Source organism: Puma concolor, chromosome D4, assembly GCF_028749965.1.
Source record: "Puma concolor isolate L17-30 chromosome D4, mPumCon1.1.hap2, whole genome shotgun sequence".
In the NCBI taxonomy this organism is placed as follows: Eukaryota; Metazoa; Chordata; class Mammalia; order Carnivora; family Felidae; genus Puma; species Puma concolor.
Window position 1 is genome coordinate 82,020,304 of NC_141679.1, and position 16,111 is coordinate 82,036,414.

Consider the following 16,111-nt stretch of genomic DNA (forward strand, 5'->3'; position numbering starts at 1 on the left):
GCAATTAATGACACCCCATGCGAGTGTCTCAGATGAAAGGCACATTATTAATATTCAAAGGAAAAAACCCTCGTAACCATTTTAACATATACAACTAACAATGAACTAAATTTGCTTTGTGGAAGACAGAGAGTGAGCATCCCAAATTAGTTTATGTAAAAGCTGAAATTCTTCCCCGAAAGGTCTCAGTACCATCCTCAAAGAATATCCTGATCATCAGAAATGCCGTCAAGATTCCCGCCAACATTATCCCCTTTGTTGTCTGAAATGTCGAATCAAGCACATCTGGCAAATGTCCTAGAGCTCACAAATCTTTCAAACAGCGTATAATTCCCAATGGTTAAAGAGATAACGCCACCGCTTAATCGTTCTGCTCTTCAAAATAGCACCAACTTTCCTTCAATCAGAAACAATGGCCTTGGCTTCTTAAAAATATCACATACCAGTGATTATTTGCAGAGAGGGCCCCTTTGCGTTTGAACCTGTGGGTTCCAGACAGAATTCAAAATCAGGATCACAAGCCTCATTTGAATGTGTGCTCAGTTAAATGGACAACAGGGGGAGGAGTATGAATTGGGGTCCAAAAAAGAGACCTGGTCTGTGTGATCTGGAGTCTTGGGGAGGTGACGGCTGGCTTCCCCCTCACGCTATGGTGATGCGGTGAGCTGTGACACTGACTGAGCATTTACCGTGCCCCAGACACCCAGCTAAGAGAGCGGGGAGTGTTGCCGTGATCCCTGCTTGACAAGTGCGGAAACGGAGGCTCGGAACTGAGGCTAGAGAATTTCCCCCAGGAAATGGCAGGAACCAGGATTCACATTCGGGCTCATCTGCCTCCAGAGGTTTTCCTCTTCTCCCCACTTTACCAGGCCAGCTCCCAGGTCATCTGTCCAAAGAGGCATCGGTGAAGAGCTCCCAAGCATTGTTTATCTACTTCCCACCCACCTTCAGAAGGGTTGCAGAGCGAACACTTGGTCTTCCAACATTCCTCTGGCATTATTTTTTTTAACTTTTACTTATTTTTGAGAGACAGAGAGAGACGGAGCATGAATGAGGGAGGAGCAGAGAGAGGGGGAGGCAAGAATCCAAAGCAGGCTCTGAGCTGTCAGCACAGAGCCCGACGTGGGGCTTAAACCTACAAACTGTGAGATCATGGCCTGAGCCGAAGTCAGACACTTAACCAACTGAGTCACCCAGGTGCTCCTCCTCTGATGTTATTAAACAGTTAAAAATTGGAAGCATCCCAGATGTCTAAGAGGAGGGAACTGAGTAAATAACACAAGGTGTATTCTTATAATATACACAGTGCAGTCACTAAAATGGCAGTCAAGTAATGGATCCGCTGAGATACGAAGGTACCTTATTTTATTTCTGGAGGAAAAGCAGGACAATAAAAACAAGCAGCATTTCCTGAGTGCTTCCTATGTTCCAGGCACCGGTTTGAGCATGTCGCGCCATTTATTTTATTTTGTTTCACCTAATCCACACGGTAACCCTGTGAAATGGTCGTCTCCATGACTCCCACTTTGCGGATGGAGAAGGCGAGGTGAAATGCTTTGCCTGAAGTTACACAGGCCTGGAACTTGACCCCAGGTCTAGCTGACTCAAAGCTAAAGATGGCAACTAAGTGGGTTCTGGAGTTTCCTAGTGAAAGAAAGGAAGAAAGGAAGAAAGGAAGAAAGAAAGAAAGAAAGAAAGGAAGGAAGGAAGGAAGGAAGGAAGGAAGGAAGGAAGGAAGGAAGGAAGGAAGGAAAGAAGGAAGGAAGGGAGGGGGAGAGAGAGAAATAAAGAGAAAGAAAGAAAGAAAGAAAGAAAGAAAGAAAGAAAGAAAGAAAGAAGAAAGGAAGAGGAAGAAAGAAAGAAAGAAAGAAAGAAAGAAAGAAAGAAAAGAAAGGAAGGAAGGAAGGAAGGGAGGGAGGGAGAGAGAGAAATAAAGAGAAAGAAAGAAAGAAAGAAAGAAAGAAAGAAAGAAAGAAAGAAAGAAAGAAAGAAAGAAGAAAGGAAGAGGAAGAAAGAAAGAAAGAAAGAAAGAAAGAAAGAAAGAAAGAAAGAAAGAAAGAAAGAAAGAAAGAAAGAAACGGGAACCTTCCTTGTGACATGGCAGTACCGGTGGTCTTTTCCCCCTAAGATCGTTCTCCGCCCACTTCTTTGCTCCAAAACTGGCCAAAGAGCAAGACTTTCAGGGCCACGGACAAACCAAGACTAATTTCGAGGCCACTGTCTTCCCCACCTGACAGGTGAGAAACCTAGGACCTGCGGAGGGTAAGTCACCTGCGGGGCCTGCTCAGCCCACGCGTGGTAGTGTCCTGCCAGGGCCCCGCTCCCACCGGCAGCCAGGCCTCCTTCCACAGCAGACCGCGGCTGCCTGTCCACAATGCTTCTCCTGTGGTCTCGGCAAAATGGCCCAGTGAGTCTCCAGCACAGGCCCTCCCGCCGTCATCTCTCCGCGACACAAAAGGCAATTTGCCCAAATGTTATAATCACCTGGAGGCTGGCACGCAGGGGCATCCCTGCCTTATCTGTGGTATTGTTAGCAGCGCCATAATGACAGCTTTGTGGGGGGATAATATCACACTTGTAACTGCCAAATAAAATGCCTGCACAGATCACACATCCCTGCCAGCAGACTCGGGCATCTGCTTTAAGCAGAAAGGGGAGGAAGGGAAGTGATGAGCATTGAAAGCCTCTCCTGGGCCAGGGACTTGCCACATCCTGATCCTTTGAGGAATATATCGTCACCTCTATTTGGCAGCTGGGGAAACTGAGGCTCACTGACGGATGCAGCTAGTAAAGGAAGGACTCAGAATTTGAACCCAGGCCTCTCTGACACCAGAGGCCATACTCTGGGCTAGGATAGTCTGTGGCCTTTTCTGAATCTTGAACCCGTCTGAGAGCCAGTCAAAGCTATAGAACTCCCCGGAGACATACACGTGAACCCACCCACAGAATTTTGCCTACAGAGGGCGGAGTCAGCTCCGGGGAGGTCTCGGCTCCAGGACTAACAGCCTGCCCGGATTACTGCCTCTCCCTGAGCTGCGAGAATTGCCCATTGCCCCCTCTGTCCCCACCCCAATTCCAAGGGCCCTGGAAATTCCCCTTCCAGCCCTCGTGCCCATCAGATTCTGGTAACAATAAGTCCCCCACCCCCACAGCAACCTCCTGGAGGCATCCAAAGGACACAGCTTCCCCTTCCGTGGCTGGAGTCATCCCCAGGGTTGGCCAGCGTAATGGTTTGTTTTGTCTCCTTTAATAGAAGTGAGAGCAAGGCCAGAGCCCAGGGGGCAGGACCTTCGTGTACCTTCCTCAGCCCAAGCTCTGGAACTTGAGGCAGTTGGCTGAAAATCCTGCTTGACCTCCTGGAAAAGGATGCAGGTTTCCAAGCAGGGCTTTAGAATTGGACCGTCAGACCCGTGCTCTGCCATCTGTGTGATCTAGAGCTCGTCTCTTCTCTGAACACTGGTTTCCTCCTCTGAAAAGTCTGGGGAGAATAGGACCTTCCTTACAGGGTTGTGGTGAGCATTACTGAGATGACACGGGGGACACAGCAAAAGCTGTGCCTGGCCCATGAGGAGCTTAAATTACTGCAGGGTGATTACTCACACCCTGGTGGGGGGGAATGTTTACGGGGGCGGGGGGGGGGGGGGGGCGTTCCTAACTCCACGCCCAAAGGGAGGAGCTGGCATCTCAGAGGCTAACTGTCCTCTAGCCTCCTCCCACCTGCTTTTGATGTAGATTTCAAGACGGGGCTGGAGGCCTGCAGGTCCCAGGATCTCTCTATCCAGCCCTTGGCATCATTCCTCATCCTCATCATTTCTTATCCACCTGGAGCCCAACACTTCTACGATTCCCCCCAGGCATGGGTCTTCACCGACCCTCTGCTGATACCAGGGTCTCACTGGGGGGCCAGACTCTGCGTCTGCCCCTCCGAACCAGCATGGGGCGGGGGAGGAAGCCGAGGCATGCACAGTCACAAGATCTGGATGGGTGCTGTCTGGACAGAAGCCCAGGGCCTTTAAGGAGCCTAAGTGTACAAGAGACTGTAGCAGACCTCCTACCCCTCAAAATATAGTTCAGAAATCAGAATCACATAAACCATAAAATAAGTGTCTGGAAAGAAGTCCAGCAAAATTCTGTATTCCTATGGGGTTTATGTTCATGTTTAATTCAAAATGTCACATACGAGGTTCTTTCTCCCAAACACTGGGAGCGCCCCTGTTTCACTGCTTCCAGGAGCCAGAAGCAGTGTGCCTGAGGAGCTGAGCACCAGCGTGCCCCAAGTGTAGTTGAGATGCTGTCCTGAAAAAGGGGGTGTTTGGCTAGGCCTTAAAGGATGGGAGATGGATTTTGCTGATGGAAGGGAAGGAACAAAGCACAGAGATGCAGGGACACCGGGTGCTCCAGATGGAGCACCTGAGACTGGCTCTTGCGTTGAGCGACAGAGGAGGAGTCAAGGGAGGACTCCCTCAAGTGGTGATGGACAGACTGGGCTTTGACAGGTATGTAGGAATACATCCTTGCTGGGCATTCAAGGCGCGGGGACCCAGTGCAGGGTGGAGAGAGCCTTGAATGCCATCCTTCAGACGGTGAGGGCTAAAGGCATGGCAGTCACACAGACGTTTGTCAGGGAAGTTCGTAGTGGCCGAGGGCTGCAGGTCTGGTGATAAGACTTGGGTATGCCCCTGTGCCCACCCAGTGGCTGAGGGAGCTTGGGCAGATGACATCACCTCTCTGAGCCTCAGATCCTCACCCGTCAAACAGGGATAACAGTGACTTTGCAAGATTCCTGTGAGGATTGAGCTCTAGTCTGCTACTGAGTCCTGCAGATAACCTTGACACCCTGCTGGCTGCCCCCACTGGCAAAGCCTTAATTCAGCCCTTAGCATCTGCCAGCTGGAGGACAGAAGTCCCAACCGCCAGGCCTGTCCCCTGCACACAGCTGGAGAGCAGGAGTCAAAGACTACGGGCCCCAGGCTAACTGAGTGACCTTGGCCTTGGCACGTTGTTTCCCTGAGCGGCCTGTGTACAGTGGCTGGGCGTCATGAACACAAACCACAAATTTGATTACGGGTGCTTGAAAAGTGGGGCAGCAAGAGGAATGGAAATACAAGCTGTGGTGGTGGCTCGGCACCCTCCCTCCACTCGCTCACTGGGGATGTGGGGAGACGTGAATCTGCGGGTCTCTGGCCCCGTGTGCCTCCAGCCACCGTGTGATCACCTTGCCACACACAGGATGATTCTAGTATTCAGGGATATGTATTTTTTAACCAGCTGTCTGTGCTTTTGGGCCTCGACGGCAGAAAGGACTAGGACTCTCTCTTCCAACAGTGTCAGAATGCTAACTTCTCGGTGCTTACTGCGATGTCCTTCCCCAGCACGGGGCCTATCTAAGGGATTCCCAAGGGTCGTTATAGCTCAGGGCACTTTTCCCTTCAGCGACCGAATGGAGCACCTAAAACTCCTACCTGAGACAGCACCAGCTGTGCCTACGACAGATGTTTACGAGGACTGCGTGCGATCAGGCACGCGAGGTGCAGGACTCAGCATGTAGCTAGCACGTGGAAATGCTCCCTAACTCCAGGTGGCCGTACTCCTGGGACTCCCCTCTCCCAGGCACAGCCCTAATCCAGCCCTAAGCCTGACTTTGGAGGCCTCACCCCCCTCATCTGAACATATTAAGACAAAATGTATCCACACCCCCACATTGAATATGTATTTTTTGCTGTTAAAACTTTGAAAGGACTTTTAAAACTTTGCTTGGCAAATTTTTGGACTATTAGCCTGGCTGTGACTTCTAGAGAGCCGTGTGCATACTGGAGAATTCTTGCAAAATGAGGACAGCAAGCCTACAAACTGATTTCAAGTGTAATAAAATTGTTTTGATTTCTAAATTTAATAATTAAGCCTGAATGGATTAATCATAACATTAATTTCAGTTTTGCATCTTCTCTTTATTTTAGAGTCAGTTGTTCTCTCCAAACCTCTCACATTTGAATAGGCCTTGAAAAGCTGTGGGTGCTGGGCCCTGTGTCTCTAGTTCCCCAGGGGGTGAAGCAGGCTGGTTTAATCCACCCCCCACCCTTGACCCCTCCACCCACCCAGCCCAGAATATGCTCTTTTCCAGAGAAAACCAAGAGCGGCCCCAAGGTCTCCCCTCCTGCCCCTTGGCGGGCTCTGCCTGGGCAATGACCCCTTAGTCAATATTGGCCATACCATGGCCTTGGCCTCTGGCCACCAGCCCTGCCAAGCAAAGTTCAAAGCCTCTTTCTTGTCAGGAGTTGTGCCGAGGAGGAGGTGGGGGTGTTGCCGCCCTCACTGCGGGCCCTGGCTTTGCTCATCAGGGCCTTGGCCCTGCCCCACAGGCTCTCACAGCCCTGCATTTGCACAGAGGGTGGGGCCGAGCTTTGAGGGCGGCACTGCCCACTGGCTGGGGCGCCAGTGTTACCAGGCACCTCCCACCCCCGCCTGGAACCACAGTTCACCCAGGGGCCAAGTGAGAGTGGGTGATGACCCCAGGAAAAGAGGGTAACCCTCATGACAGAGCCCGACACTGGACGAGCACTGGGCTGTCACCGAGGGATGGATGTGCCCCCTCCCTTAGCACCTGATCAAGCACACACTGACTTCAGGTAGTCACACGCTATCACTCACCCAGCCAGACACCGAGCACCTCAGGCACAGCCACGTGCACACTCACAGCGCACACCTATTCACGCTTGCGCATGCCCATTTGTGGCCGTGCACACACAGCCCGAGTGGCTTTTGCACCAGCACAGTGAACCCTTCCCCTCTGCCCTGGCAGATGAAGTGGGGCGATTTATTTCCCCTTCGAATCTCAGTTTCTTATCTTCAATGGGGACGCCCTGTGTCACTCACTGTGGAGAGGACAGACATGACCCTCTTCCCACAGAACCAGGCACCTCCTAGGTGCTCTGCCAGTGTGAGCCTCCTCCCCTCTCCTGAGGCTAAGGTGCCTGGTTTCATCTTGGTCCCCTCCCTTTCCCAGCGGGAGGGAGCTGTATAGCCACTGACCGCAGGTGTGCTAAACCCAAAGGCACGCCAAGAGGTAGCAGAATCCGGCTTGTGGGCGCCCGATAGCCCGCATCCACCCATTTGCCCTCCCTGGGCTCACCTGCCTCAGCCTGCCCGCCTCACTTTGAACAAAAATCATTAGCTGAGCTGTGCTTCTTGATCCTTATGATGCTGATCCTTGTGTAAAGACCTCCTCCGCCTCTCCCCCCAGGTCCTCCCTTCATCCCCGCTGGGAACCAGAAATCCCAGGGTGTTCTGAGAGAGTCACTTAAGAACACTCTCTTGAAGGCATGCAGTTAGGGAATGAAGGCCCATCAAATGGTGATCATGGCTCCTACTCCCTGGGTGCCAACCTGCTGCCTTTCATCCTGGCTCTGCAGGAGGTCTGATTAAACCCCCTGTACAGACAAGGAGCCCAGCTCAGAGAGGGAGAGTGGCTCGTCCAGGTCACCCAGCAAGTTGGCGACGGGGCTCAGCAGTGGACCCTGAACTCCTTCCGGCCTATGCCGTGCTGTCACGTGCACCCTGAAGTCTCACCTCGCAAAGACAACTCGTGGCTCTCTTTTGGTTTTTGGCATTTCCTGCGTACCAGGCACCGTGCTCAGCGCTTTGCAGGAACGAGCCCCAGTAAACCTCACAGGAAGTCTTCCAGCAGGCACTTTGTAGAGAAGGAAATGAGACCCAGAGAGGTGTGAGGCCACCTGCCCGAGGTCACAGGGCTAGTGGCAGCCAAGCTCCAGTGCCCGGGCCCTTAACGGCCATGCTGCCTCCTCCCCGCCAGCCATCTGGGGGCTCCTATTGCCCTCATCTGTTGGGACATCTTCAGGATCTCTTCTCTCCCTGCACCGCGCTGACCAACGGATTGCACTGATGACACCCTCAGTGACCTGGGCCCTGCCTGTGGCCTGTGCGGGCCTGTGCCTCCCCGCCCTCACTGGGAGGCAGGCCCCAGGCCAGCCAGGGCTTTGAGCTTCCTCAGTGTGGTTGGTGCCCCGATATGAGCCCAGGCAACCCATCCTTCCTGTGCGGTGGAGCTGCTCCATCTGTGGCCTCAAGACAAGAAAGGAACCAGCGGCCTTGGCCTTGCACTTTGGCATATCTGCTTTGCCCACTCGGGAGCTCCATTTGCTGAGGGTGGAGAAGAAATTCTTCCCCCTTTGTCCAAATCCCGCAGGGTAAGCCTACCGCTTTTATGTCCCCAACTTTACATTTCTTTATTCATTCGTTCGCCATATATTTATTAAGCACTTTTAAAGTGCCCGGCCCACCCCGGGCTCTGAGGACCAGGAGTGCCTGGGTCACAACTGCCCCAGGCTGGCGTGGGCGACCATGAACCTCAGCCAGGGTCAGGGAAGGTGACATCCAGGCAGGGCCCGGAGGGGTGGACGACAGCCAGGAGGGCGCTGGGCCCAGCCACACACATTCACGAGCGGCCTTAAGTCTGGAGTGTGGTGGCACTGAGAGAAAGCTGTGTTCACCAGGCAACTCCAACTTCACAGCCCCGTCCTGCACACATGGCCTTTAGTGTGCTGAGGCACTTCTTTGAAAGAAATCCTGGAGTCGACATTTATATTGTGTTTGTTTGTGTCACAAGCATTAATTTGTTCAATATACATATTTAAACCACGCTGCAATTTTTATTCTCGCATCTAGGCCTTTCTTTTATATACACTAAGGTCCCAAAATGGAGGGAGTGCTTTGAGAGGCCCTGCCCCTGCACCAGGTCCTGTGAGGAAGGGTGTCCCCAGCCCCGAGCAGCAGGTACACCGGCACAGAGGCCCTGCTGTGCACGCACACATGGCCGACTGCAGCCCAACAGGGTGGCTGCATTTTGCAGGGTGAGGCAGGCCTGGGAGGGAGGCTGTCTGGAGAGCATGAAGACCCGGATGGGGCGCCTTGAAGTCCAGGTGAAGGAGTGCGGAGCCTTTCCAGGCAAGGCTTCTCAGCAAGGGCGTTCAGGGTCAGATTTGGGATCTCTCTTGCCAAACGTTCCTTTTCTTTTCTATAAGAAGCCCAGTTCTCCTAAGGATTGGTGAGATTCCTCAAGGGGTGGTGGTAGGTGGGAGGGGGTCACAGGTGGCAGTGAGGTCACTTCTAAAGCTTCAGACCAGAATAAAGAAATCTTGCTGCCCCAAAGGCAGACAGACCTGAACCTGAAGAGTGTCTGAGACAAGCCTTTGGACAACACCCCCTGCTGGGTCTCAGTCCCCTGTCCCCCTAGCACTGGGCACATGGCAGCCACAGGATAGGCTCGTCCATCCATCCATCCACCGAACAGATATGGACTAAGCACCTCCAATACTTCACACTTGTAATCTAAGCACTGGCAATGCCACCAAACAAGGAGAGGAGGCTCCTGGTTTCATAGGAGCCCGCAGTTTGGATGGGGGACACCGACAACATATGAATAAACAAGAAAGAGGGGCGTTGCTATAAAGAAAAGAAAGTGAAGAGGGGACACAGGCAGTTACACTGAGATCACGGAGGAAGTGACATTCGAGCTGAGACCTGGGTGCCAAGAAATAGATGCTCAGGGAAAGTTTGCAAGTCAAAGCTACTCTTTTGTTGTTTTTTTGCTCTCTTCCTGTACTGTCCTGTAGGGAGGAGGTCACTCTGCAGCCCACACCTGAGGAGTGGGGAATTACGCGCCACCTCCTTGAGGGCAGAGTTTTCACGTAAATTATTTGGAACTCTGCTCAGGAAATGTATCTACTCTTCAATTTTTATGCATTTTTACCAGTATTTTAATGCTTACGCTTGCACTTTGGAGAAATTCAAGAGCCCCACTGGCATTTCTAGGAACCTAGAAATAGTTTATTTCAGTTACCAAAATGTAGGAAATTAGCACGTCATTAAATTGGAGGGTAGGAAAAGAGACTGTCTGTTTTTATCTTTTCTATTGTCAATACACATTAAGAAGATTTGAGAAATACCCCTAACAGAAGAGCCTCTCCCATCACCCTGTTCAGAGATGCCTGTTAGTCACATTCAGTGTATTATTTTTAATTTGTCTCTTGTGCACAGTTTTTACAGATTATACTGTCTATGTAATTTTGTTTCCTGCTTCTTCCCACCTTTTTTCTTTTGCTTTCTATCATATCAAAAACATTTCTATGTTGCTATACAGACTTCATAACTCTCCTTTTTCAATAGCTGCTAAATCACCGTGCCCTCTCCTCCCCCACCCTGCTACCAAACTTAGCATGATTACCTGGCCCATAGTCTGCATTTAGAAATTAGTTGTTAAAGAATATACAACAAAATAATCATTCTTTTGTTTTAGAAACATAGGTTATTTCAGTTTTCTTGATTCCAAATAATACTGAGACAAACAGATTATTCCCTTAGGATAGCATCCCGCAGTGGAATTAATGGGCCAACAAGGCCAAAACTTTTCAAGATAAATGCACCAAACCAGAAATCTCCCTCCCCTTCCCCACTGAACCACCGGCAATTGTGCCCAGGGTAACAATTTACAATTGATTAAAGAGTTTGCGGGGTGTGTTTTTTTCCCCCATCCTCCCCCACCCACCCCGCTCTGCCGCCCTCTCCCCCTCCCCTCCTGCCAAAAAGGGGGGAAATTATCTGAGAAGGTGAAGATGTTCTCAGACAATCATATTAACATATTCCAACAATTGCAATTTGCAAAATAGTAATCACAACTCCCGGGATCTGGGAGGCATTAATCAAAGCTGCAGGTTTAATTCCATTTTAAATATTGATGAAATGTGCTTCGGCAGCCTCACCCTGGCGTGGCGGGGCCAGGGGAGCCTCGCGCAGCGCGAAGGAGGTGGAGGGAGGGTTGGTGAGCAGCTGCCTGGAGGGGAGGCATCTGTGATTCAAATTGGTGGCTGTGCCGCCAGGTAGAGAGCGAGAGGGGTAGTGAAGAGGCTGTTAAGTCCATTGCTGTCAATTTGTAACGATCAGGGAGGGGCCTGAGGGCTGGTTTAGCACAATAAACCCAGTTTGTCTGGTTTCAGGGGTTAGCACTGAAGAGCTTGCAGCTGCACTGATTCGAATAGCCCAGAGACTTCAGAACTGTAATTATCAACCAGGCTGCTCGCGGTGTGGCAAAAGTGGGCTTCACCAGCGCTTAACTCCTTGTGTGCCGCCGCTGTCCCCGCCCCCCGCCCTGGGGTGGGGGTGGGGGGTGTTGACAGCCACACGTGGAGTCCCAGGCAGCCTCTCCAGGGGAAACTGAGGCCCACTGGCTGCTTAGGGAGGGCCTCAAAGGCCAGAGCGTGCCAGGCAGCAAGGCTCTTTCCTTAGGTCACATACAGAGAAATAGTGGGGAGGGGGCAGAGGAGGCTAGCTCTGCGGGGGCAGCCTCGCCTACCCTTATCACATCAGCCCTGGGGTGGGCAGGCTGGCTCTGGAGTCTGATGAGCCTTGGTTTGAATTCCACTGGCTGTGGACGTGGGGCAAGGCTCGTCACCTCTGTAAAATGGGGGTAACCTTCCCTATCCTGCCGGGCTATCACAAAGACTCAATGAGATGGGTGTTTGTAAAGCATGGAGCGCACAGTAGGCTGTCAGTAAGCCCCCATTTCCTGGATCCTGGGCCTGGTGCTTTTGCAGAAGAGGAAGGGGGCAGGGGAGGGCAAGGTTTGGGCCGGCCCTCCAGGTTTGAGCTCTCAGGGAGTGCCCTTGTTCCCTGGCTACTGCCATTTGTCACTGAGGAGGATGGGTAGTCCCAGGTTCCCATCCCTTAGGTGGGAGGCAGGTAAGGAGAGGAGACAAGGCTGTTCCAGTGTTATAGCCCTGAGGAGAACTGCTTGAGGGCAGGGTTTTGGGCCAATTCTCTTTGTCCCCAGGACAAGACACCGAGGGGTGAGGGTGGGACAGCAGGTGGGCTGTGCGGTGCTGTGAAAAGAACCCAGGCTTAGCAGGGAGTCTTGGTGAATGAAGTGTGTGCACGGATCCACGACCCACCACCCAGGTCCTAGACGTTCTCCCACAATCTGTGAAGGGGCGTGCCCAAGGGCGTTTGTCCCAGAGGCATTTCTGGTAACGGGAGGTGGGGGGGGGGAACCCTTGGATGTCCACCACCGGAAGGGTGGATAGTAAAACATCACAGAAGCCACCACAGAGTATTAGGCAGCAATAGGAAGCAAAGAGCTAGATGTACATTTAGCAACAAGAATAGATCTTGAAAACGTAGTGTTAAGTGAAAAAAACTAAGACACAATGAAACTCACAGCACAATGCCATTTATGGTGGTAAATTAAAGCCACATTGGTACACAAAACAACAGCACACACTTTACAGAGCGGCATGCGTTTTTAGGGACGTATATCCCAACATTAAAGTGGGTCTCTGTCGTGGTTGGGGGAGGGGTTGGGCGTGGGCTTGAGGGATAATGGGGGAAGATCAGTCCCCAAAGGGCCTTCCCCGGCCCAGAGAGAGGGCTGTGGTGTGCTGGGGAATAAAGACTGGACTTCACTCTAAGGTTTAAAAAACAGCACAGCCTTTGCAGTCAGACAAACCGAGGCTCCCATTCTGGGTTCTCCCACGCACCAACCTGTGGCTGCAGACAAGTGACCTGACCTCTCCGAGCCTGCTTATTCACCTGTAGAATGGCAGGGTTACTGCTGTCAGGGGATCACAAGGGTTAAAGTAAGGGACACCAATGAGTGTAGGGCCCACAGGAACATCGGTTCCTCCTCTCTATTGCCCACTGAAAGGACGTGAGACACCAGAGGTGTCAGGTTTTCCTGGGGAACCCAGGGTTCCCTTCTCTGGGTTCTGGAATAACCAGAAAGGAAACAAAGCTCTGAAGGCTTGGGCTGCTAGCACTACCGGCAAGGCCTGGACTGGATGTTCTGGGGGTGCCCTCTGTGGGTGTCAGACTGGTCACATTCCCAAGCAAGCTGCTGTCTGGGTGCCTGTCAGGGTTGCCCAGCTCAGAGTGGCCAGAAGACCTCACGCCTGCCTCTACCAGCACCATCCACCATCTGCAAACCCCTTTGTGTTCAATTTCCCCAAGACCAGGCATTTGTAGGCAACCGGAGGACTGTTTTAATGAAAGATCTGTTCCTTCCTAGCACAAAGCTAAAGAGACTGACCACCAAGGCCACCCACCCCATGCTGGAATGCACCGCAGTCCCGAGACCCTGTCTGCGGGTCTCCCAGGGCAGAGAAGGCCCAGCAGACACCAGGCATGACCAGCTCTTCCTCTTTCCTTGCAGATGATGATGAGCACGAGTGGATCATCAAGACGTGTCGCAAGGGTTGGGACGAAATCGTGGGTCACCGACCCAAGCTGTGAGCTCTGCAGCTGCCCCCATGAGAGGTCTCCTCTACACCGCTGGCAGTGGCTGGCCCTGCGGGCAGCCTGCGGTTGCAGACCCTGACTTTCGACCCAGGAATAAAGCCTTTCTGCACTCAGTGGCCCCAAGCATACTTTCTCGAGACCGTTTCTTAGAGAGGGGATCCTCATTTTACCAGCACCAAAATCACCTGAGCGGAAGTGCAAATTAGCTATTTCCGGGCCCCACCGTAGACATGCTGGTCAGAGTCTCTGGGAATAGGGTCTAGCGATGTGCACTCCCAGCTGCATTCCCTGATGCGCTCTTATTTCCCAGGTATTCCTCAACATCACCCCGAAGATCACATGTCAGCTGAAAACCAGAAGAGGAAGGGGTGGCACATTCCAGGGCCACACTTGGGCCACAGCATCCTGGATCTTTGCATAACTGTCCCTCCTTAGAGGCTGCTGCATTCAGCAGCCCACCCCACCCCCACTTTGTCCCTGGCTCACCAAGAGCTGCTAGAAGAAGGCAAGCCTGTGAAGGCTCTGACAAGGTCTGCAGGGGCAGGAAACTGACCCTCAAACCAGGGACCCAGAGTTGGCATGCTAGGCAGAGTTAGAAGTCAGAGGGCGGCCTGGGCACACTCAGCTGCACCATGGAGGGGTCCTGGGGGATTACCTCTCCCCTCTGGGGCAACAGTCACCTCTGTAGAATGATAGGGTTGAGCTCCACAGAGGTCTCCGAACTGTGTTTTGAAAACAGAAGGGACATTCATGGAAAGAAGCGCGCGCGCGCGCGCACACACACACACACACACACACACAACTTTTTTCAAAGAAACACACATATCTAAATCAACATTTGATAAATGGATTGGAAGAAGGGTGGAGAGGGGTGCCTGGGTGGCTCAGTCGGTCGAGCGTCCAACTTCAGCTCAGGTCATGAACTCGCGGTTTGTGGGTTCGAGCCCCACATCAGGCTCTGTGCTGACAGCTCAGAGCCTGGAGCCTCCTTTGGATTCTGTGTCTCCCTCTCTCCCTGCCTCTCCCCTGCTTATGGTCTGTCTCTCTCTGTCTCTCAAAAATAAATAAATGTTAAGAAAAAAAAAAACCTGTATCACATTAAAAAAAAAAGGGGGGTGGAGAGGGGCAGAGATGGGGTCTGGGATACTGAATAAAACAATAAAGACGGGTCCTGGGGCGCCTGGGTGGCTCAGTCGGTTAAGCATCCGACTTCCGCTGAGGTCCCGATCTCACGGTCCATGAGTTCGAGCCCCGTGTCGGGCTCTGTGTTGACAGCTCAGAGCCTGGAGCCTGCTTGGGATTCTGTGTCTCCCTCTCTCTCTGCCCCTCCCCTGCTCCTGCTCTCTCTCTCTCAGTCTCAAAAATAAATAAACATTAAAAAAAAATAAAGACAGGTCCTGCAGGGGTGATGACCATGTACATCTTGAGCTGAGGTTTATGAACAACTCTCTGCAGGGCCGGGGGCGGGGGGGCTTGGGAAGCCTCTGCACTAGACAGGGCCACTCCACCCCCTTCCTCGAGAGCTTTGGTTTGAACCAACAGTTTGTTGCTAAAAGACAAGCTGGCAACGAGCAGAAAGATGCTCTCTCTCACTCCCCAGATTGTGTTGGCTCTAGAACCCAATAGGCCAGTGTGAGACCCAGACTTGTATCGAAGCTAGAGCCTTGTCTCCCTGCCTCCCATCCCCTATTCCCTTCAATTCACCAGACCAAATTCTCCTGCAGCTTCCAAACAGGCGCTTCTGCGCTTCTTTCCCCGGCCCCCAACATCTCCTCTTTTGCACCTATTCCGTGAATCTCTCAGCGGATATATCTGGCCCAAACGTCCCCCAACCTGGCCCCCACAGCATGTCGGAGGGATCCATCTGCTATAGCATTGACCAGACTGACAGCTCCTCTGTGGCTAGTGGGCCAGGCCCTTCCCTGAGCCTGCAGACAGCGGGTGTTCAGGAGTGACACCGAGGACAGCAGCCAGCCTGGCCGCCTACAAAGCTTAGACTGGAGACGAAGCTCACTGTCATGCCTTTGCAATGCACAGGTGGCTGACTGGTTAATAGCACCGATTGTCCAGGAAGGGGGACTGCATTGTCTGACAGCCCAGACACTTGGGTGGGCCCCTGGCAGTGGCTCGGACATGGGCTTCCGGCGGCTGCGGGGCAGTTGTGGGGAGCCCTTAGCCAGACAGCAGGAAAGAAATGGAATCCCATCATGTTCTGGATTTAAGTGCCAGCACTTCTACTTGCATTAACTTTATTTATTACACAAATAGGACATTTACAAAGCACAACATGAAAGGTATGTAACAAAACAGACATTGGTTTTACAAAAAAAGTGCTTACATTTTTTTTTTTTTCCGTGTGTGTGTTTTCTCCCTCTGTTTTGTATTTAAATAAATAGTCTTGGTGGCCTGTGTGTTCCCAGGCTTCCCAGGCTGCTCTAACAGGCTAGTGGAGACCTGTCTGAATGGCAACATGCTACAACCACATGATCCACGCAAGGAACAGACCCTGGGGTGGGGGGAGGCTCAAGGCAGAGTGGGTACTAGGTGACCCACTTGGGCAGGGCTTGGCTGGCCACTTACCACATGGTTGTGCTCAGGGCTTCGACATCAGGAGCAAAAATCAAAGGAAACAGAGCTCCCCAATCACCAGGGATCAGGCCCCAGCTCCTTTTGTTAACATCAGCACCCTGTGCATGGCCAGGTACGAGCTATTCAGTGGATGAGCTCTGAACTGAGCTGCACTGACCGCATTCTGGTGCTACCTTCTCTTGGCCCCGAGTCACCTGGAACGGTCTTCAGAAGGGAAAGG

General features: G+C 52.2%; 1 protein-coding gene across 1 annotated transcript in view; it reads left to right on the forward strand.

Annotated features, from left to right (window-relative positions):
* MORN5 (MORN repeat containing 5) overlaps positions 1–13,415 on the forward strand; it is a 29,795-nt gene extending 16,380 nt beyond the window's left edge. Inside the window, exon 5 of the mRNA XM_025913124.2 lies at positions 13,217–13,415. Coding sequence (XP_025768909.1) covers positions 13,217–13,296 — 80 coding nt within the window. The 3' untranslated portion in view covers positions 13,297–13,415. The remainder of the gene's footprint in view (positions 1–13,216) is intronic.
* The last annotated feature ends 2,696 nt before the right edge of the window (positions 13,416–16,111 follow it).